The 24,514-nt window shown below is 38.7% G+C and overlaps 1 protein-coding gene across 2 annotated transcripts; it reads right to left on the bottom strand.

The window, feature by feature from the left end:
• Window positions 1-726: 726 nt before the first annotated feature.
• On the bottom strand, window positions 727-15,813 carry CEP15 (centrosomal protein 15). 2 transcript variants are annotated; one of them, XM_075158713.1, is made up of 5 exons: window positions 15,646-15,813; window positions 13,577-13,658; window positions 12,718-12,841; window positions 7,885-7,959; window positions 727-5,158 (listed from the first exon to the last, which is right to left on the bottom strand). In XM_075158713.1, the coding sequence occupies exons 2-5, from the start codon at window positions 13,627-13,629 to the stop codon at window positions 5,066-5,068; spliced, it is 345 nt and encodes a 114-aa protein (XP_075014814.1). In that variant the 5' UTR covers window positions 13,630-13,658; window positions 15,646-15,813; the 3' UTR covers window positions 727-5,065. The 2 variants fall into 2 exon arrangements, with proteins under 2 accessions (XP_075014814.1, XP_075014816.1); XM_075158715.1 differs by lacking the exon at window positions 15,646-15,813 and adding an exon at window positions 15,135-15,526.
• Window positions 15,814-24,514: the final 8,701 nt, after the last annotated feature.

A 24,514-nucleotide genomic window follows, 5' to 3' on the forward strand; every position in this document is an offset into this window, starting at 1 on the left:
TCAAAAGTGTGATGTAAATACCGTCTCACACTATTTTGTTGCCTATTAGGGCTTTCTGGTAGGTGATACGACTGAGAGTAAGGAGAAAGAACACCACACATTTATTTTTAAGATCATCATCACTAGTGATAAAACTTACGGGAAGAAGCAAGCATACTTCCTATCTGTATGCGTTAAAAACAAATGTATGCAAAGTCACTCAAATGAAAAAGATACAACTGGAAGACTACATACACAGCGGGTACAACTTAGGGCATTTTCAAGAGCTGTGTTTAAAAGGGGTAGCAAATTCCCAAATTAAATCACCCTATTTACGGCAAAGACAAAGAGCTTCACACAGCAGGAGGATGCACTGAAGAACCGGGTTTTTTTCCACCTGTTTCCCTTGCAAGGGTTTAAGTATCTCTATCCATATCTCGCTAGTAATCACATATCTGAAGTAATTTAGCACACAGTTATTGTGAAACAATAGGAAGAGTGCCAATAATCGATCTGGGATTCATTACGTTTGGATTTTTCAGCAATAAACTTCTGAGATTCTAATCTTCACTCAACAGATTAATATTTCAGATCAGTGTCAGAGGAAAACTGAGGAAAATAAACACCATACCTAAGCAAAGTATTTATCACTGGCATACTCGCTGTCCACACGCTTGGCTACAGCAGGCACAAATTTACATCCAACTTGTACATGCAATGTAACACTGTAATCCAAGAGGCAGTGACTACAGGATAAAAGCTTTATTTCAACTGTTACAGATTACATCCATGGATTATAATCCTTGAGCAAACAGAATATTACAGTAATGAAGACCTTAGCATTACAAATATGTTAAAACAGCTTGCATTTGGGGTGATATTTAAGGTCAAGTTGTATCTGAACACAACTATTAAAATATTATGAAAATTACCATTATGGAGCAAATAATGTTTTCTTTCAGATGTAACCTCTAAAAGTACATTCCATTTCAAACGCGGTTTTCCTATTTTTCAGTACCAACAAGCTCAAACTGAGCATCTACTTCCCTGACCTGCTCTATGTGAATGAAAAGGCAGAAACAAAGAACTATAACTCAGCCTAAAATCTAGCTCCCACCTTCTATGAAAACATGACCCTGAATAAATAGAACCAAGCAGATACCATAGTAAGTGTCAAGTACCACGTGTCTAAACCCTCTTATTATTTCATATATACTCTCAAATGAAATTAATAGGCATGAGAAAGATTCTGCGGAGTAAGAAATTTCTTATCCTAGGGAAAACTAACATGCCTTCTGCTTCTGCCCCCACAGCCAGAATAACTGAGAAAGTAAAAAACTCAGGAATGTCATGGTAGAGGTGACAAGATGGGTGAACAGGCTGTGCTCCTGGGTTAGTACCGTGGTTACTCATCTGTGTACTCATGCACTCATCTGTGCATAAACCTAAAAAAAGGATGATTAATTATTTCTTCCTGTAAGATACTCAAAAATTAACTAACAAACAGGCAAAACCTTTGGTTTTCCTTACTGCTCTTCTCTCAATTGCTTTCCCCTACCCACCAGAAAAGCACAAACAGCAACAGGCTCTTAGGACCATTGCAGCTTATGTATACATATATTTTAACACAAAAGGGCAAGCAGCAAGTCAAGAATGCAGAGTAACAGGTTATGTTCTGAGGGAAAAAACCATTTACCCAAGGTGGGTAGGAAATTACATAAGAGAGAGAGATATATAATGTAATATATACTATATATCTTATATTTTTATATATATGAAAGCTTGGGATAAGATGAGGTATAATTATAACTATATGTTTGAAGTAACAGCCTTGAACTTGGTGAAGAAGACCCATTCAAGATCTCATTTAGAGCCAATATTAAACCATAACGGTATCAATCAGTTTTGGGGATTTTTTTAATTTTTTTTTTTTTAATACACTTAAGGTTAACTAACATTTGCTTTCTCAAATTTGTATCTATAGAAAGGCAAGCGGGTAGCTAGCTCAGCCACAGTAAATTAAACTGTGCACTCAACAAATCTAAATATAACAGGAGATACCATATAATTATGTTCCCTGCCACTGCTTGCCCCAAGGTCTGTGCCAAATCAGGAAACGCTCGCTCCTGCACCTTAATGGCCCTGCTGCGTGCCTCCCTGCCCCTACTGCTGTGATGTTTCACAGTCATATGCAATTGCACTTATTATGTCAGACCACAGGCCAACATGAAGGCCCTTGTCTCTCAGAGCAGTCACCTACACACATTCCTGCTGTAAATGTTTCTCTTAATTTTATCCTTTTCTGGACATGTTCCTATATAGTTTTGCATGCACTAGTTGTCCTATTGCTTCCAAAATTTCTTTCTAAAGAAATTCTAAAGAAATTTTCTAAAAAGAAAAAAAAGAAGTGATTTCCTTCCTTGAAAAGAAGATAATTTCATTTTAATCTTAATCTCTTTGCTTAGTAACAACAATAACAAAATAACCAGAAACACAGTATCTGAGCAGTTAACTGCAGCACAAAAACTACACTAACACTGCTTGCAGGTGCCTCTCACAGCTAGAAAATCCTCACCCATCCAGCTGCCATGCCCTCATAGTCCACACACTTTGCTTCCCTTCCACAGGAAATCAAAAGGGGCAAGGAGATAGTGAGCATCTGCATTGTGTCCCAGTGTTTAGGCGGAGTCCAAAGAGATAAAGACCCGGATTATTCACACGTATAAAGTACTTAGGGGCCCAGATTTTAGTTTAAGTGATTTCCCTTTGGATGCAAAGGCCAGGATGAATCCCAGTCTTTGTTAGCAACTAACTGCTCACCCATCCCTTCATTTTGGGCATCATGTGTAATAGCTTTTCACTTTTTGTCTGCTCAACTGGTTCCAATTATTTGCTTTTTAAATTTGAGCTCTACAATTCTAAGAACCATACACATTCCCGCTAAATCAGATTGAGAACCACAATGTGATCTTACGGAAGAAAATATTACCGTGTTGTCTTTGTGACAGAACACTGAGTAGGTATAAAATTGCAATGGTCTCTATGCCAGGTTTTTTTTTAAGCTCTCTGCTTGTAAGATGAAAGCCTAATTTGATATTTTTGTAGTTATATAACAGTTCTAATATTTTGTGACATTTTGTATTGTGACACTATAGATGAAATTGTCATCGGACTGACACCCTTTACTGTTTATTCCTTAATTACAACTGTTAACAACACTGCAGAGAAGCGTGCTAATCTGCCATCACATATTATGAAAACAACGTTATTGTTACAAACACCAACACCCACTCAACAGGATATTTCTAAGATGGCAGTTTCTGTAAAAACTTATCAGTTTAATGGACACTTCAATAGAAAAAGTTTTAAATGAACTCTTAATATGCCCACTGAAAACATACAACAATTTTATATCGCAGTTGAAGTTTTGATTTTATTGTGTCAGTGATTCTTCTGCTAATTTAAATTCAAACAAAACTGAGTGCCTAATTTCACGGAGAACAGCATCTGCAGGTATTGGTCCTTAAAGACTACCCAGACTTCCTACAGTTTTCAGCTAGAAATTAGTTCTCTAGTTCTGACAGGACCATAAACTCTCCATGAACAGCTAATCAGTGGATAACTTAACTATGTTTAATTAACTAAATGAAGCTTTTTAGTGCACAGATCCAAAGCAGCCAGGACATTCATGAGAAATGTTGCTAAAAAGTACCTCAGTTTCAATAAAAGTAATTAAAACATCCCTACTATTAAAAAAAAATCATATCTTTATGTAGCGTGGAGATGCATAGATCAGTTCACTAGTAGCCTAGCAAATTTGTAATCATTACATTTTCATATCCTCAAACACTGGCAGAAGTAAAATTTTTTTCTCCTACGTTCAGGTTGGGGGCAGAAGTATGTTGTTGCATATGAGATTAAATTTTAACAATATATTGACTCAAGTCCAGGTTCTTAATTTTTAAAAAAGATTTTTTTTCTAGGCTTCCTTTGCTTAGGAAGGATTAAATTTCTGCAGGCCAAGTCACACACCTGGAAGGATCTTCCACTGAACTTGATACTTTAAAAAGCACTGCACTAGAGCAGTGACATTTTCATACCGAGTTAGCCCACTCCACAATCAAAACCCACTGATACCGCACCTCTGTAAGAGGAAGCTGAGGAGCTGTTCAATAGCTGAAAAAGAAAATATTATCTCCTCAACTTTTCTATATGCTTTGTTCTTGGACAGCCACTGCCAGCTACCTTTCAGTTTGCTTTTTTCAAACTTTTCACCCCTAAGCAGAAGTTCTCACTTGTAGATTATGTCAACATAAAGAAAATAGTATTAAGAGCAGCCTAGAAGTAGCAAAAAATCCTAGCAATTTGTCTACTTTTTCTTGTCTTTACCCACCCATTAGAAATACAAAGTAGGCAGCAGGAGGTTGGGAAATGCAGCAGTGGTTACTGGAGTGAGGTGTAGAAGCAACGGAAGTGGCAATGACAAAAATCAGGGAAAGCAAGATGTGGAAATTCAAGGTGTTCCTTCTACAACTGCTCTCATGAAGATTTTTTCACAGATTCCTGGTGCTAAACCAAGGCTACTCTGTCTGACGCAAACAGCCTGCCTTTCCTGCTAACGGTAAATTCCTCCTTTCTCCCTCATCTACAGAGAGACATACAGCACAGATGACTGCAGTGAAGAAAGATAATGCATGAATCTGTCTTTACTTATTGCACTTATATGTAGAAGCAGAGGATTAAAAATAACCTGAAACTCTTTTCATACTGAAAAAGCAATTGCCTTCATGAGTTTCTATACACCAGTGTTTCTCACTTTTGATCCTAAAAGCCCCTTTGAGGATTGCTTCTCTACTACAGAATAAAAATAAAGAATTGTACACAATGTGACAATGGAAGCAAATTATCCAATATAGTTAATTTTCATTTAAATGATTTACATTACAATTTAATGGCATGATATTCTGTTGTCTGATCTGGATGATCTTGTCTGCTTAAGCCATAAATTACAAAAAAAAAAAAAGAAACTAGAGTGTTTATTTTTGTGAATCTTCTTCTGGGTAGCTTATGTTCTGTTCTGCAGTTTTCATTTCTTAAAACCAATAGGAACTTCTGCTCTTCCTAAAAGAAACTGTTCCCACTTGGGAAGAGATTCTTTTATTGATGCCCAATAGAGAGTCTGAGAAAGACATAAGAAAAAATAAACTTAATTTCAAAATCTGTGTCAGCCTGTCTAAAAACAATATAGATATGCAATGCATTATTAAATCTTGCCTTATGAGTGAAGCAAATCAGAAAAGAACAACGTACTTACACAAGAAATTTCAAATTTCTTGTATGATACAAAATACCAGCCTGGAAAGATTTCATTTTGCAGCACGAACTGTGAAGTGACTGAATGTGCCCTCTTGTGGTAAGCAACAGATTAGTTTAGACCCTCACAGTACCTTTAATAAAATATTTCCCGTGATAATAAACTCTTCCAAAAGCAACTTTTATATTTAAGTACATATGTAAGTGGAAAAAAAAATGTTTAATGTTATAAATGAAAAGTGCTATGTAAATTGGTTATTCTAGAAAAGTTCGCAGTAATGTAGTTCAAAATATTTGAGTAAAATTTTAGACGTGATAAATCACTGACGAAGTAATCAGCTCCAGTATTTGGATTACAAATGAAAAAAAAAAAAAAAAGGCACTGTATACTTATCCTGTGGTCTAGGAAAACCACTACGGATTATCTAACCCTTTCTCTGCATTACCCTGTGCCTCTGAGTAATAAATTTAACTTCTGTTTTACCTGTGGAATGGACATACTATTCATTGTTTTTGTGTTGGTATCCTAAGGATAACTTTGTTGTTTGTAGGATTTTGAAGAAAATTTTAAGTGCCATGTATCATTTTTTTCCACAAAATACTGTAATCAAACAGTTGTATTAAGGCAACACTTTAATCCATCCACCAATGTAAGTGTAAGTATTTTTAGACATTGATGTCCATTTAGGAAAAAGTAATTTTGTAGTAGAAAACATTATGATACCTACGTATCGAGCCTTTTTTTCTTTACTTAAGTATATAATGTAGAAGCAGCGTACCACAAAACGGAACATCTCTCTGCAGCGTATTAGATTCCTGGCTAATCATTTTGATCCTTACATGTAACTCAGATATAAATACGGCTCTTGCAGATTTACAAAAATATTTTCTTCAACAGATTTACTCAAAGAATCTTTTTTGACAAGCATATGTGCTGTCACACAAAACTACTCTGACTTAGCAAGCTGGGGATCCATTATAGCCATAACTTTCAAAGTATATTAATACAGACACATATATGGCTGAGCGAAATATGCTCAGAAGTGTTTTGGAACAAAGCATGCACAAGAATTTTGTACCATGAAAGAAAGTTTTCTTTTTCCACTATTTATAGCACTCTTCTTCAGAAGTATAAAAAAGGCTGAAATAGGATCTTCTCCTTCAAATAGCAGCTCTGTTCTCTCTAAAATTCAACCACTGCTGCAGAGGGTAGACATCTCTGCAGCCATAAGCAATTGCTCTGTTCTCCAATTTGTGCGGACTTTGGTCTACATCCCGCAGGCAGCTTAACACCTAACACAGGACAGAGGGACAAGCAGTCCAAAACTGATCCAAACAACTCTAGAGGTGCCTTGAAAGTCTTCTACGAGTCTAAAACTACTTCTGAACACAGTCAAAATAGGTTCAATATTAGTAACTTGGCATCTTTCTTAGCATCACTGAAGATATACAGGTATACAGGAAAAAATGTACCCTTTTGCCTAAAATCCCCCCCCCCCCCCAAAAAAAAACATCATTGAATGGGTATACTCAGTGTGCATCCTGTCACAGTGATAGAAGCAGGCTATTTACAAAACGCAATGACAGACAAAAAACTTTTAACAGTAACCAGAACAAGAAGTGATGCCTCTCATTTAAATAATAGCCTAAGCATTACAACACTTGCCCAGCAGGTGTGAAACTAATGTACAATTCTCTTCACAGGCTGACAGTGCTACAATCCATACCTTTCCCCTCCTTTGACAATGCCCTAGCATACAAACTAGTGTGGGACACTCCGTGCTACCATGCCTGTGGAAACTAAGCCAACATACAACAAAGAACCCATAAACCACTGGTGCAAGAAACACAAGTGGGAATCTGACTCAGTGGCCTTGTGGTTAAGATGTTTAGTTTGCATCAGGAAGAGCTGTGCTCCAATTCCTGTCCCCAGGACCGTTTCTGTCCTCATCATTCATTCATCACTGCCTAACACTGATGAAACAGTCTTGAGACTCGGGACCTGAACTTGTTACGTTGTATCAGGATAATATTTAGTTCTCAGAGTAACTTGCTGTTTAAAATTTTTATTTAATTTAAACAATGTTTTAGGGACTACAGGTTGAGAAGTAAAATCTGAGTGTTCCTGCTGTAGCAGTACTTTTCATAAGCTCTCATACAACCACAAAATAACTCTGAGAAGTAAAAATTTCTCTGTTCATGCTGAAAAACTGTTGACCCTGAAATGTAAAGATGACAATCTGTGGCAAACTGAAAATGGCATGACCGTATAAAACAAACTCAATAGCTCTCATATAATAAACACAGTAATCATCTGATAATTCACAACATTCATTTTTATATTTGACTTCATTTTTAAATAGAAGTTTGTATAAATCTGAAACCTACTAAATATTTCCACCAGAATGCTCCAGAATCTAGGGACCTTGCCCTAGAATTTAGGTTTAGCTTGCTACACAGTACACAGGCCTTTGGCTATACCAGTCAATGGATTTTAAAATCAATTATTTTCACTTTAAGAACATGCTTCGGGGAGGGGAAAGCAAAATATTTGGTAAACAGCAAATGAAAAGACAGAGTTCTAGGACTTACTTCTAACTTAACAGTATCAGGATGTGGAGGTAAATACACTCTTTCTTGCAGCTTTTTTTCTGCTGCTTCTATATCCTAAAATACAGGCAAAGCACATTTTAAAAACAAACACTGGGAATATTAAAAGGAAAATGCACACTCACATAAAGACATTTAAATTAACTAAATAAACCCATTACAGCTAAACAGCATTCAAATAATAACACTGAAGTTCAAACCTTTCTGTTTAGTCATTCTGAAATCCAACTTCTACCAATAAGACTAACATCCTACAGTTTCTAAATATGTTTGCTGTACCTTTTTGATATAAGAATAAATTTCATGACCACCTAAGACTGTTGCTGTAAAACACCGTTATTCTCTCTGGGCACTAGGGTAAATTACAGTTAAATTCTGTTCTATAAAACTTCAGAAAATAGAGGGGAACAGAATGGTTTTCTCTGTGCTGCATGAAGACTGAAGTATGTATTCTAGCTACTGTAACTGTAAAGTAACTAGGCAAATTATGTGCAAGATCTTTACTCCTCAAGACAAAGATGACTTGCTAATATGCATGCATAACATGTGCACAAAAATGTAGAGCTGCAGCAAGCTGTTCACCAGACAAACTTGGATGACAATGCACCTCACATAGCTTTTTTACAAAAAATCAGTATTTGGGTTTTTGCTTGTCCAGTGGATGCGTGCTGGATTCACAAAGGCCTAAATAAATTTTTAAAAAGAGAAACAACCAAAAAACAACAGCAACAAACAAACCAAAACATCCCCCCAAACTAACCGCCCTCCCCCTTTAAAGTTCTGACCCATTCTTGTGGGCTTAGTTCCATACCCAAACATTGAAGAGATTGAGTGGTGGGCAGATGAAGAGAGACAGAAAGGGACGTGGGAGTGGGGTGTGAAGAAGCCAAAGCTGAACAGAGTGGAGGGGGAAAGAAAGTATAGCAGATGGCAGAGTTGGGAGCAGAGAGCGGGTGTGAAGAGTACAACAGAAAAACTAAATGAGAGAGGAAATTCCCCAAAGGGACTTCCCAAATATTCACCACCACTGCCGCTGAAAAGAAGAGTGAGATTCTGGAGGAGCATTTCCACAAGAGAGACCAAACATGATTACTCGTATTGAATAATAGCCAATCTGAACACATCAATAAGGAAACAGTGCTCGACTCAAGTTTAGTTTGAAAAATATGACTCAAATTCAGAAGAGTACGGTTAATAAAAGCAAAAAACAGCCTTACTGTTAGCTGAAGTTCGACTTAGAGATACAGATACACTCAGTTCATTCAATTTACAGTGTTCACCTTATTGCATTAATTCCTTTTACAGCATGACTGTATTCTCTCGTACATAAGTACAAAACAAATCCAGGCAAAACTGTTCTCCCTTTCCTACAGCAAAGTGCATACCTATGTAGGAAGCTAAAGGGTGTCTCAGAAAGAGCAAACTAAGTCTCAAATTTATCCAAATCCTCAGAAGTAGCAAGCGGCTGCCCCTTTTCCGGTGAGAAAAGACTAACGGGATAAACGTAAGGGGGGAATATGGGCAAAGATGGAAGCCATTTGAAGTCACAATGTCAAAATAACAGAGGACAATACAGACTTAACTAACGTAAGAAAGGAATTCCTCTGTTGCATGTACTTAGAACAGATACACCACAAATAGCACCAAATGAAGCTCATATCAGTATGGCTCAGACCAAGTCTGGAGAAGTTATTACCATACTGAAAAGAAGGATCAATCAATAATGTTCACTTCATATTCTTCCATAGGATTTTCCTTCCTTCTGATTCCTCCTTCCTAATTCCTGTAGGAATTTTCACAGGAAGGAAGAATATCAATCAAGTTAATTATTTTTTTATATACTCAACTAAGTCATTGGAATGTTTATGGTGATAGGAAATGAATGTCTTTCAGGCAAGAAAGGAGACAGCAGTTGTGCATACATGTTTAGTAGAGAAGGGCACTTTGGCATAGCCTAGATATTGGATGTGTCTTTTTGTTGCTCATTCTAGTTTGTATGTTGTGCAGTCTATTGTCATTCAGAATACTGATTTAATGACAGACAGTGAAAGAAATTTTTGCTGGAAGGTGTAGTATGCTTTAGAAAATAACTGTAACTGCTGAAAGATTTCGATGGCACTTCTTGTGTGTCTGTATAACTGGTAAGCTTTGTAGGAAAAAGAAATCCCTGTCATCAATATAAAAATAAATACGTCAGCAGCGTAAACTTCTTTGGAAAAAACAACAAATCTAGTATGTCACAGTACTGAAAAAAGAGAGCATCTTACAACGCTTCCCCTAAAACCACAAGGACTGGAACAAAAACAATTCAAGACCCTTCCCCAGAGGTAAAATGGAATGCATGACACATGCATCACTCTTAGGGGACCAAATTCAGCTGTCACTTATATTGATATCAGTCTGGCAGAATCCCACTTAAATAATTCTAGAATTACATGCCTGTGAAAGAAAGCAAATTTGGTCTAAATTACCTTCCCAATACTAACTACTACATAGCATATTCTTTATTTTCCACTTCATGTTATAAGATGTTCCACAGCAATACGTATTTCTAAACACAAGAAATATTACTGACAAACAAATGTAGTAAGTTAGATTATAATTACTAGTCTAATTTCTGCTTTTATTACAACAACATTATATAAGTACCAAATGATACAGATTTCCCTAATTTGCAGTCTCCCTCTAAAAAGATCAAGGAAAATACTATGATAATTATCTTAAAATGCTGAACAAGTGCTTATAATGTTAAAATTTCAATTTAAAAAAATTTTTAGTTCCTTGCTTCCTACTGATTAGTAAATAAATTAAGTTTGAAATGCTTTCCTGTGCATAAATATCAACTAGCACAGAAAAAGAAAAATTTCTTTTGCTATGATCACATACTGAAAACAACCGATTTTGCTTACATGCAGAAAAACAGAAATGCAAATAGAAAAATAACACTTCATCATGTCCATGTATTTTTGAGTAGGCCAAATCAACAACTCTCCACATGGTAACTGTGAAATGTACAGTGCCTGGTATCAGGAACAATATTCTGAAGCTGGCACATTAATCAGTCTTGTTTTCAAGCTTCTCATATATTATTCTGCATAGATTTTTTTTTTCCTGTTTTCTTCTGTTATCAGAAAGCATCTGCAAGAGTGCATGCCTGTTAAAACTAGTATAAAATTAATAGATTTAAACTGATTTATGCTACTTTATCCTGTAACAGAATTTGTTTTGATACATATGTTTTTGCTTTTTTTCCATACAAACACCAACATTTTTGACACTTGAAAGGAACAATTTTGAGGATGTGACAGAAGATGGCAAATATCTGTTTAACTGCAAAAATATTTACACTCTGTATATGTCTGAGCTATTGTTAACATTTCCAATACAACAAGCTTTCAGCATGCAGAAATATACCCTGCATTTATCATGTTCGCCTGTACATATTAACTGAGAATGCATTTATAAAATACAAATAATGTATAAAAAACTATATTTATGAAATAAAAATCTATTATAAAATGCGTATGGAAAATCGGGGTCATAATGGCTGAAATTACTAAATCAATGGAGCATGAACTATGGAAAAAATAAACAAACCATCCACCTCTGCCCAGCCTCCCTCTGAAGCACCTACACTTGTCTACACCCACTACAGAGGCGTTTGATTGCCCCAGCGCAGAACGCACCAGTTTACCAGAGTCCAAGTTGAAAAATCTTCCTTGTCACAGGGCAGTTTAGAAGGCATCCCTGATTTGCTGTTCTGCCTTGTCTGCCACTCCCTAAATACAGGTTCTACTTAAATACAAAGAGGGCCTGCAATAGAATTATACCCATCCGAAATGTGAACATTTTAAATCTTCACCAGGCTCTGCATGAAGAAACATTTTTGGTGACACAAATTAATCTTGTAACTTTCCAGAGTAAAACTTACTGTTTCAGTAAACACAATACATGCAATATGGACCCTTAATAAGGGAGAGTTTAAAGAAAATGCACGAGAGGTATGGTTTTCTGCTGTTTCCTGAATAACAGACAAACATTTTTCAAATGCATGCTCATGTCAGTGGTGAAGTGCAATCTCTTCAAACTCAGACACCTAAGCTAGGGGTTCCACAAGAAGTTTTAGCATTCCAGTCCCTGCCATCAAAACTAGATCTTTTTAATTGCCCATTCTCAAACTGAGAGAATGCTGAATTTACCTAGGAAACGCAAATCTTACCTAAATACGACAACAGGTACGTAGAACAGCTATTAACATTATTAATAGTACCACCACTAGGAAGACCCAGAAATACCAAACACTGCTTTTACAGACTTGCAAATAAGATTCTTGAAGTCATTCTACACCTCTTTAAAGAAAAACATTAAACTGATAACTTCTTCCACAACTTCACACAACCATAGTGGGAGAATAGTTCTTACCCTGGACTAAAAGCATTGTAAGCTGATCAGCCCCTATTTCCATACATATCTTGAATCAAAGTGTAAAGGTGCTGCGAGTCTTGTCAGACTAAGTTCTCTTAGGCAGACGTGTAATAGCATGTGTTGCATCTCTACATGTACTTTAAAAAAAAAAAAAAAAAAGATAGTAGCAGCTGCCACCACAAGTCTCAAATAAGAAGGGCATGGGAAATAGGTAGTGATGCCATCAGGTAATAAAGACTTGTCATTTAATACTTTTGGTCAAGTTCCAGAAGAGGGAACTGTATATGAGAATTCAAATGATAACTATAGAGCAAACACTTTTTTTTTTAATTCTCTACACTGCATAACCATGACATTTCAATGCGGTTCCTGGTAGTTGCAGAAACTTACATTTAAAAGTGCTGCATTCCTTTTACGAGCTGCATCAGCTGCTTGAGTTTGCCATGTCTTTTTAGTCTTTTTGTCTCCTAGATAAGTCTCCATCTGCTGTAGCAGCTCTGATCTCTGAGACAGTCTACAAAGGAAAACATTTTGCTAAGTGGGTAGAACATTTTGCTCAGGAGCTAGAAAATAACCTTTTTACCTTACCCAGTTTTCTCAAAACTATGGGGCTAATTAAGCCGGCTGTAGGGTGGGTGTGCTGGGGGAGGGAAAAGGTACAGGCAGACACCACCTGCTGTGCTTGTATGAAGCTATAACGTTGCAACCAGCAGTCCTCATATGCTAAGGTGCTTAGAAGCACTGAATCTCCCAGAACAGGAAAGACAGGGTGGGTTGGGGTGACTTTATCAGTACTACTCTTGCTCATTGGCAAGTACTAGTTGTTATCAGAAAAGCAGATTTTTCTGAATCATTACTGTATTTGCTTCACAATCTGAGTTTACAGGGCAACAAAGAAGCAATTCTATAATTGAGGCGTAGAGTGAGAGAATCCGATTACCTTCCCCAAACAGGAATTTAACGGTGACAGGAGGTTAACAATGGAAATATTAAACCAGTACCACCATTGGAAGTCAAAAAACTCATCAATCTAAATACCCTTAACAGCAATCAAGGGTGCTAATTCCAATAGTTCCTGAAGGAAGAGTGCCACCTCCTGGAACACCACCCCCTTCCTGAAATACCACCGTGCTCTGTACAGAGCTCAGATTCACTGTTCACAGGATGGTCATGTGCAGAGAGGGAGGTCTCGCAAGACCACAACACAAATTGCTGTGAGGCAGGCCACAGCGCTGAAACAATTACTTACATCTCTTCATGTCTTCTAGCAAGGTGAACCTCCTGAGCCAAATAGGATGACATTTTCAGTTGTTTGCCCCAGTTTTGTCACTCTATTAAAGGAAAACCAAGTGAAATTAAAATCTTCCAAAGACATACATGAACAAACACTTTTCAGTATTAAACAATTCTGTTAAAATGTTGCATGCATGATATTTATATATCAGCTATGTACACAAAGCCTGCTTATAAATTTTAATATTCACCACAAGACATTGCTACATTATGCTTTGAATACACACTCACAACCAATGTTCACAATATGTTTTAGAAAAGTCTTACTGTATTTTAAAAATTTATGAGAGAACTAAAATTTGACTTTCAAGTTTCAAATTTAGCATTAAGTTTTCTCAAGTTTCAGACGCTTACAACCACACACGCAAACTATGTGCTTGCATAATTTGTGTATTACTGTCTATATTAGTGATTTCTGGCTTTTGTCATGTTACTCTGAACACAAAGTTGTACTTGTAAATATCATTTATAACTACCTCTCACAGATACAGTGCTCTGTTCATAGGAATCTATGTTTAAGTACAGGTATGATTAAACTAAATAACTGAAGCTATTAAACCAGTTTAATTTTTGAGTGCTTGAAAAATTAAGTGAAAACTTCTTGAGCTCAGCTCTTCAGTACTGTAATACAGTACACGATGGAATACACAGCTTAAATTGTTTACATCTTGCTGGTTTTTTTTGAGATATGAAGGAGATCAACTGCCCACTGAATACAAATCAAGATCCTACAGCACTTTTTCAGAAAGGTGAAAGTGTTTTACAGTCTAATATTCTTTCACCTGAGGTGACTGCATTGTTGTCACGTTAAGTAAAATTAAAGAGAATAAAAGAACCTATCATGTTCACAATATTGAGGGGTGGGAGAACTAAAAGATTTCATCAAGATATGAGAACATTAGGAAAGGCCTCCTCTCTGTCAAGAGATACACATGTAACTTTGAAACAAGTTACATGTGCACTCTAACTTCAGCAGAGGCCATTTTCTAGGGATGCATGTTTCACCACACTGAAAAATCATATAATCATAGAATAGTTTGGGTTGGAAGGGACCTTTAAAGGTCATCTAGTCCAACTCCCCTTGCTGTGGGCAGGGACATCTTCAAATAGATCAGGTTGCTCAGAGACCTGTCCAATCTGACCTTGAATGTTTCCAGGGATGGGGCATCCACCACCTCTCTGGGCAACCTGTGCCAGTGTTTCACCACCCTCATTGTAAAAAATTTCTTCCTTATATCTAGTCTAAATCTACCCTCTTTTAGTTGAAAACCATTCCCCCTTCTCCTGTCGCAACAGGCCCTGCTAAAAAGTCTGTCCCCAAAAATACTTCTGTGCAACTGGCCTATTGCTAATGCTTCCCCTTCGTTTAATAAGGAGCACATCCCTTCTGTGCTCTTTCCCTCAGCCAGGGAACTTCACGCTGTTTGCGAGACCAGGCCAGATCTCTGCTCATCAGGCAACGCCTTTACTGGCAACGGGAGAAACTAAAGCACGGGGAGCGCAAACGCACGCACCTCTCTTCTTTAGGGGAGCCTAGCTTACAAACAGTAGCGATAAACAAGCACCCAGTGCGACCATCCTCCGCCCGCAGCACCATGGGGCAATCGCTTCACACGCAGTTTTCCTGGGCGGCTGCCAAGGCGTGAGGTGAGGTGAGGCGAGGCAAGGCAAGGCAAGGCGGGCCGGGCCGGGCCGGGCCGGGCCGCTGCAGGCAAGCCGCTGTAGGCAGCCCCACGCTCTCCCCGTCTCGCCAGAAGCCCTTGGGAGGCCCCGAGGGGCGGCAGAAGGGAGGGGCGCTCCCACCCCAGGCCGGTGGCCCTTGAAAAGGCGGGAAGGAAGCGGCCACAGGGGGAGCGCACACCACCAGCGGCAGCGCGCGCGAAGGGGCACGCAGGAACCGCCCTTAGCCCTACCATTGAGAAGAGGGGGGGAGGATCTACGAGCCCGTGGGAACGTACCATTCTGTACGATTGAGGGAGGAGAAGGCGGGAAAGAAAAATAAACAACTACGCAGACCTAGTTCACCTTCAGCCTCGCCGGCTTCGAAAAGGAAAGAACCACCCACCATGGTCTCCACGACGCCTTAACCTTCCCCCCCCCCAGCTGCAATGGAGACGGCCGGAAAGGTGGAGCCCAGCCGTAGGCGCTGATTGGCCTCGTCGCGCCCCGGTAGGCGGAATCAGGCGAGGTCGGGATCGGCCTTCGCCACTGGGATTGGAGGAGCGAGAGGACGGAGGGCCCAATCATTGCCGGCGGGCGGGCCGCAGCTGGAGGGCGGGCTCGCGCGGTGACCGTTACCCGTGAGGGACCGCCCGGCCGGCGGCTGTGGCGGGGGGCCGGGGCCCAGGGCGGGCCGAAAAGCGCCGGAGGGCGGGAGGGTTTCAGGCACTGTCCGCGTGAAATCCATCGCTTGAACCACCCTTCTCCCCCACGCACACGCAGGCGAGATCTGGCAATAGTTTCGACAAACTTTCCGGGCTTTGCAGCCCAAATAAGCCGAGGAGCAGTGAGCCCGCTGCGAGCGGCGCTGAGCGGTTGCTGAGGGCGAGCGTTGCCTCTTCTCGCTCCTTCTAGAGTCCGCTCTCCCAGCGCCGTCGCATTCTCTAGTGAGGCAGACGTACATCTGCAGCCAGTGGTTACCTCCCTGCGGAAGGCACAGCGGTGCAACTTCGGCCCGGGAAGCGGGCCGCCAGCGCCAACCGTGTCCCCGCGTGCGGTGGGATCCCGCCCTGCGGTGGCATCTTGCCCTCTGCACATTTGAGAGCGGAATTTCTTCCAGGCCTCAAAGCTGAAGAGTTACTGAAGCTGACTCAAGTCCTTTATATTAAAAATTTTATCAAAATGCACTTTAAAAAAGGGCACAGTGAATCTACTTTTTTGTGAATGTTTTGTTCCTTGCAGAAAAAATAAACCAAACAATTCTAAGCCAAATACAGCTGAATGTTCATTTTTCTTCATTTTCTTCATTGTTGCCTGATAGATTGATGTACATTTGCAGCTGCAGGTGATTTCTAAAAGCTGCTCTGAAAGAGCTTGTCTTCCGTTTCCTTTCTAAACATTCTCTGATCCTAGTGTTTTAAGACGCCTCAGCACGAGCCGTTCTTGCTGCTGATCAGAAGTTTTCTATTGTGATTCTTCAGCTCTTTATCTTTTCCATTTTTTCCATTCTCTGATTTTATGTTTCTGCAACAAGCTCGCATTAATTCACTTTATGACATATAATTAAGTAGAAATTCTTTAATGTACTTGTCAACTTACCCCTGCTTATTGCAGCAGTCAGGATAAATAGTACTTAAAATCTTTTTTCTTTTTTTAATACTGTGATTTAAAGACCAGGCTTTCCAATAAATGATATGGAGAAATAGGAGCCTGTCCTCATTTCTAATGGTGTGAAAAGCTAATGGTTATGGTCTCACTAAATGTAACAGAAAGCCTAAGTGTTTTGCGTATTCTCTTTGAGCTACACCAGTTCTCTGTAATGGCGGTGATCTTTCTTTCTTGTAGCATTTAATGAATTTCAGAAAGAATAGAGACAAATTGAAGTTTGGTTTACATAAACCATTATATATGCCATTTGTGGAGAGAATGCAAAGAGCATTTTAGTTAAGCTACAGATACTATCAATTGTTCAGTGTTGTGGAAACAGAGACAGGATGGAAACCATAATTTCTTAATGACTGCTTTATGTGACAGTGGATGAAACACTCTGTAAGTTCATAGCTAATGAGCTATAAACTCTGCATTTAGTTTTTCAGTATTAATGTTCTTTTTTCATTAGAAGAGCAACATAACCTAGATCAGTTCCCAACTTGTCAAGAACATAAGCTTTAAACTTATTTTTCAAAAAAAGAACACTGCTAGTAACAGCCAGAAATCCCCAATAGCAGGCTGTTTTGAATAGATGTTTCCTCGTATCTGCGAAGCACCCACAATGAAGTCAATGAGGGCCATTGCAGAAACAGGGCTTTATAGATAGGAGTCACTTACACGGGGAGAGGCGTTCTGTTGCATATCTTAATTCACTGGCATCTAATTGTAGCGTGCTCTATAGATTGTTATGTCTTCTGTCTCCCCCCGCCCCCCCAGTTTCCAGTTATACTGTGCATCGTACAGAAAAAAATATTTAGAAGTTTTCATAGGTGTGTGTCTTCATTAAATACTTCTATCTTTGTGTGAATTTACTGTTGGGTCACTGGTATAAAAATTTGAAAAACTGTATTTACTGTCCAATTGTGCTAATATGGTGGAGTGTACACTTTAACACCAGAGTAGTCTCTCTGTTGCTTGGTCACAGTCTGCAGTAGAAGTGTTACACATGAGATCGTGTACTCCGTGAGTGCCTAAATATGGATTAAGGACTTACTGTTAGCACTGAAATGTGGGCATTGTGACCCTAGGTTTTTCTTAACTCTGCAATTTGGTTTTAGTCTGAAAATTTAGGAGAAAAGGGTTTTCTGAGCGAAATTGGTGAATTGTAACACTAGGTGGCACTTAAACACAGCTAACAAAGACTTTAAAGTCTTGCAACACACAAAAACAGTCAAACACATTCTGTTCTAACATGCAGTTAATTATATCCTCAAAATGATGTCTTGGATTGATATTACTAAACAAACATGTATAAAATGTAATTACAGACAAGTGAAATAAATACTGTAGGCTTATAATTGCAAGATATGTTTTTTGCTTGTAATATGCTACACACCTGTGTGTAGTTTATATAGCTAGTATTTTATTTTGTCATTTTTACTAACATTTAGAATGGCATGATTTAGCTTTATGTGCTTTTATTTACTGGTACCAATTTTTGCCATATGTCAGTTTATAAAAAATGGAATGTTTTTATCTATTGGTATTTTAAAACAGGAATATTTCGAAGGGAAAACAATAAGAAAGGAGTTTTTTATATGAAACCACTTCAAAACTTTTTTTAAAAAAACGCATATATTTTAATTTTTTTCTAATTGCTTTGCTTTCCTCTTCTTTCTTTACTTGCGTTTTGGAGGTACACCTCTACTGCTATAGTAGCTTAATATTCACTTGGAGGTCCAAAGTCTATCTGCTCATAAACATTTCTTAAATGATACTGTTGGTAAAAATATACTGGGCCTACGGGACAGTCTGAGAGCTGTGAAATCCCATCAGAGCAGCTTGTGCCGTCACCTTGGGTTCTGGCGGTTTTTCCCATCAACTGCAGAAGTGGTCAGCAGCATTTCAATCAACTGCAGAAGCCCTCTGTGAAGTTGCTTTAAGTTACAACAAGCTAAAAAGGCAAAGTCATGCAAGGAAATGTCCTCCCAGTGCAGGAGCCCGCTAGTAAAGTATCAAACCTGGAAAGTGCAAAAATGGACTTCTAGTTCCTCTTTCCCCTCACATTCCAATATTCAGGGAGTTGCTCTCAGCCTTACTGTGGCAGGTTCCATACCATTCTCTATCCAGGGTTACAAATAGTTGTCTTCTCTGGGGTAGTAAGATTAAGCTGAGATGAATCTCATAAGTGGTAGGACAACCCAACAACACGTTCCTGTATTTGCATTTTGTTATTTGGCAGCTAAAGATGTGTATTTGGTATGGGAAGGACATACACGTGTGGAAGTCACACTTTGTTGAAAGAAAATTGCCAATGCATTACTGTATGCTTAGACAAACTTATGTGTACAATCTGTGCGTGCTTGTTGGAATTGCCCCCAGACATCAGGAGACCTGTTTCAGGTGAACCAGAACCCAAACAACAGACCAGGATGGGCTGAGCACCCATCAGCCAATGCAAAAATAGTTGTCCAAACTAGAGACGGTTGGGTCAAGTTCGGAAGAAGAGTTGGCAGACCTGTGGGAAGAGGAAGAACCGACAGCTGTGAGTGTGAGGGCACAGAGGTGGTGGAACTCCAGCTGGTTTGTGTGCCTGTGAAAGTGCGGTATAAAACTGGATCAAACCAGGTCCAACATCATAGAAAAAAATAATGGTGGTTGTAAAAGGACATGAGGAAGAGAATATTTTCTTTATGCTTCAAGTAGAGATAAAAACCTGATAAATAGGACAAAGCTAAGAAAATCAGTATTCAGCTGCAAATAATTTCTTTTTTTTTTTTTTTTTGCTTTTGAGAAAGTTCCTTTTAGGTTCTGGAACAGTCTTTCCAGGTAGTAGTAGTTATAGCTGTGAAATATAAACTAGCCTAGACAATACTTGAGACAGTTTACTGATACACCCATTCAGTATTATCACGGGGGATACATGCCCTAACAGGTGCTTTCCATCAGTAGTTTCTATGGCATAGCTACTTCTTTTTGAAGATTTCAGGAAAATAGGTTGGCCCTTGAGTAATAACATTAAGCCTTCTCTTTAAAAAAAAAAACAACAAACCTACAGGCCTCAACTGACTTTAACAGAAGTACAGGTAGTAGAATGTTTTACAAGTAATTATAAAAACTATTTACAGTAATTAGCTTGAATCTAATTGCTTCTCAGCATGTTAGGATAGTAAATTACAGCTTTATTTCAAACAACTCCTGTTTTCTGTTTTCCTTAAACCGAACACAGGAAACCCAATAAAAACAAACACTTGGAGAACCACCATTCTCAGCTCCTGTCTGAAGTACGTCGAATGGGGATGCTTAGCTTTGATCTTACAAGCAGCACTTCACTTACCCATGTAGACTACATCCTTCTTCCCTTCGCACTGAGAACGTAGGCCTCCTGAGAGCAGCAAGAGGATGCACGTGAACAAGAGGGACAGAAATACACCTTTTGGCTCTTAAGTGAGAGAGTCGCATCAGATGATTTCTACATGAGAAGGCTGATTTTCCTAGGCTCCCTCCCTAATCAGTGCAGAGAGGTAAGCTCTCCTTGACAGTGATGCAGAGCATGAGGCTGAGCATTTGGAGTTGCTCTGAAGAACCAGAGCTGTCTTTCTCTATGGGCTGTATAGGAAGCTTTGAGAAACTGGCTTCCTCAGGTTGGTGCCTGTAATTATGTACCTGATCAGTGTCTGATCATCTGCTTCAAAACCAACCACAGCTTATGTCTATCACACCCTATGGAGGTTCACTGGACTTCCTCCAGACCGATCTTGCCTGCTACGTGGATAGAAAGCCTGCCAGCTTTGGCCTGATTTGATGTTCCTATTTGAAACCGTAGCAAGTTTACTGAGGAGCAAGTCAGTGCCTGCTAATGTTCATGTGAATTCAATCACATGCAGGCACTGCTGGTTATCTAAACAGTTTTCCAACTGCTTTCCCACACGGCTTTGAACGGACTGGACTATTTAACTTTGTGTCCGTTCTTGCTCTGGGATGATGGTAGACACCATCTTCAGTTTTAGTCCATTTGCACTGAGTATACAAGTCAGCCTATAGCTTTTATCCGCTGTAAGTAATGCTATTGCCATCTGGTCTTACATTAAAATTGTCTTATTCTGTAATGATGATACATGTACAGAAGCAAAAAGTACTTTGAATTTTAATGTATTTTATGTGACTGTCAAGATGCCCGATATTAATAGCTTGACTTTTACTGTAAGCAGAGGTAGAAGAAATAACACCACCTTCACAGTTCTGGCACAGTTTCCTTATGAGTTGAATTCTCAGCCCATGGTTTCTGTCTCTGGTTTTTGCCATACAAACCTGAGCAGGAGTATTCTATTTTTTATTTCACTTTAGATTTTGAATGCTTTTATTATGAGTTTCTTCAATCCCTGAGAGAAATTAGAGAGGCAACAATGCTTCTCTTATTGCATAACACCAACATTTATTGACAACAAAAATAACTGAACTTGCACAAGAAGCCAGTTTCTAATAAACCCTTTTACTAGGTTGTTGTTATGAAGGTTGAGCTTTTCATTTTTTACAAAAAAACCCACTCTTTTTAAAGAAAGGTCAGTCAATCTTTTTAGAAAGATTTAATAAATGACTTTTCCCCCCTTACCAAATTTAGTCTTTTGTTGAATTGTTTCAGTTCCTATTAAAGCTTCACAAAAATGTACCTTCTATTATATTTCTTCTAATAGGTTTCTCAGCCTTATAACTATAATAAATTTGTCAGTCTAGCTTCACTGAACAGTGGACTTGAAAATCCTACCACAACAGATTATAAATATAACCATTTCTAAACCCTTTCAAGAAGTTTTACCCTTTCTTTCAACACATTTTATGTACTCAGCAATTCAGTGAAAATAACCTTTTAGAGTCATTCTTTAAACTCTCTCTCTTGGTGATAGCACAGTCGAGTCATTTGATCAGTCAGTCAGAAAACCCGAGTTCTGTTCCCACCTCTGCCGGGGTGGATTCATAGGCTGAACCAACTCGCTTAAAGCCAATGTTTTTTTAAGTGGTCATTCAGAGGAAATGACCAACTTGACCCATGTAGGGCCTGATTTTCAGAGCAGCTGAGCGCTCAGAACTGCAATTTAAATAATCTTGAGTGGTGCCCTTAGCACTGCTAAAAAAAAGGTCTAGTGGCATCTTGTTAGGTAACCAGAAATGAAGACCCTCAGAAGTAGCTTTTATAGCAGATTTTGAGAGATATGCAAATATCTTTTTTTGCCTAATCTCTTTCCTCTATTTTACTTCTGTGAAATTTTGTTGTTGGTTTTGGGGTGTTTTTTTTTTTTTTTAGTAGAGAAGTTACATTTTTTTAGAAACAGAAAATACTGTTTTGATAAACAATTCTTTTCAGGACATGTTTTAAAGTTTGAATGAATGAATGTAAACAGAATGTAACAAAACCTTTAGAACATTAATAACCATACTAAAAGCAGAGAAGCAAGCAGCATAATCACATAAATCTAAGAAAAGCAAACAGAATCTAAATATCTCAAGCCCCGTGTCGTAAAATGAATCAATTTTGCTTTATAACACTATGTAAAGAATAAATAGCAATGCATCATATTTGCTTTGTATGGATGAATGGGAAGCAGAGAGAGGCAAGGGTTATCTAAGTAATATAAAAGGGTAATTAATGAATAATTCCAAGGGACACAAATAATCCCAAATTATAGCACATACTCTATCATTCAATTTAAACCCCTTTCTCAGATTTACCCATAATCAGCAAATGGAAGAAAAGGTGGACTACCTCATCCTTCTTTCCTTTTGAGAGAATTGTTCGGCTGAGCTCCTTGCAAGCCTGTTATGGGTCATTCTACTTATTTGACCAGCTGAGATGGTTATGGTGTGCTTCTGGTCACCTGAGTTCAAGAAAAATGAAGAGATACAGAAGAAGCTTTTAGGATGATCAAGATAGTGGAGCGAGCTTGTTTTGTGAGAAGAGATTAAAATGTTTGGCTTATTTATCAAAACAAAACCAGGAAGAGTATCTGATTGTTTTCTTCTAATACGTGAGTAGCGTTAACATCAGAGACAAAAGGCTTTTTAAGCTAAAAGGCAGAGCTAGCAGAAGGACAAATGGATGTAATGAATAAACCTTCTCTTGAACAGAGAAGTTTGAGGAAAGTGCTAAAGCATCAAAGTGAACTTCTAGGACAGCCTCCTAGACAGAATAGAGGGGGAGGCAGAGCAAGAAAATGGATTCCTTTTAACACAGACCTTCATCTGTTTGTGACTGGGAGTCTGAGACATGGCTTTCTGCGTGACCTTCAGAGGGAAGCCTGGCTTTCCAATGGCAAGTCTTTCGTAGCAGCCATGTTCTGCTGAGCAGTGCTGGTGAAATTCCAGAATCACATCACCAGCCTCAATATTGTAATCAGCTGCTAGTCGTCTTTGAGAGAAAACTTGGAAATCAAAGCTCCAGGTCACCTGCTGCTCTACGCCTCTGGCTATGAATAGTATTGCAGAGGGAAAATCGGCAATAAACCCTGTAATGCAGAATTTCTGCAGTCTGCTTGGCTTTGCCTGCCAAGCCAGCCTGCTTGCAGCTGACACCAGTGCTACGTAGGTGTGTCGAGTATTGCTACACCATTCAGGCACTGGAAGGAGAATGTTTTTAACAGAATATCTCCGGTGTGAAGATCTTTCTGTCTGCGTAGGCTTCCTAATGTAAACTTCCATTTGCTGTGATCTCACTATGAGCTTTATATTACTAAGTCCTACTTGACATTATTTGTAGTTGGCTCTTTGTCTGAACCTATTTCATAGCCTAAGGCACAGAAAGGCAGGTGAATTTAAATTTTAGCTTTCAAGTTGGTTTTCAAATGCTGTCAGTTTAAAATATTAAACTAACAGCAAGTTCTAACAACATTCTCAGATTTTCTTGCCCAATTGACTGTCTTTGGCTTTACTGAACAGGGCTCTATTCGTGATCAGAGTTATGGACAGCACTATAGAGCCCAGGCTTTAAAATAACTGGGTAAAAATGTCAGTGCTGCCATTGACGTGAAAAGGGTCAATGCTTGGTTTTCTGTCATTTATGTTTTGGCTTAGCAGTAATGTAGTAAAGGAGATTTTCTTTGGAAAGATGAAGCAGTAAGTTCAGTAAGAAATATAAGAAAATAAATACATTCCAAGGAATGAGAAAATTACTTTCCTTAGGGAGTATCATTTATTTTCATTAAACCATATCACAGAAAGATATCAGTTGATATCTTCAGTTAGCTCTTCAGTTTCTGAAAATGGACATGACTCTAGCAAAAGCTGTAGAGTTACAGCAGTTTATATCAGTTTTTAAAGAGCATGTTTTTCTAATTAAATGAGGCTTATGCAGTCATGCTCTGTGTGCGTGTGTGTGTGTGTGTACACGTAGCTGTGCACGCATGCATCCACACATCTTTCACGTCTCTTTTTTCAGTAATTTTTGAAGTCGACCAATTGCAGCCAAATTCAACACCAAGGTTACTAGTCCCAAAGACACTGCCATTCTAAAAGTTTTGTGAAAATAGATGGTTATTCAGAGAAAAAGAAAGGCTATAAGGAGAGCTTACCGCTTGCTAGATGTCTGAGGGTC

The sequence above is a fragment of the Calonectris borealis genome, chromosome 10 (assembly GCF_964195595.1).
Source record: "Calonectris borealis chromosome 10, bCalBor7.hap1.2, whole genome shotgun sequence".
Lineage (NCBI taxonomy): Eukaryota > Metazoa > Chordata > Aves > Procellariiformes > Procellariidae > Calonectris > Calonectris borealis.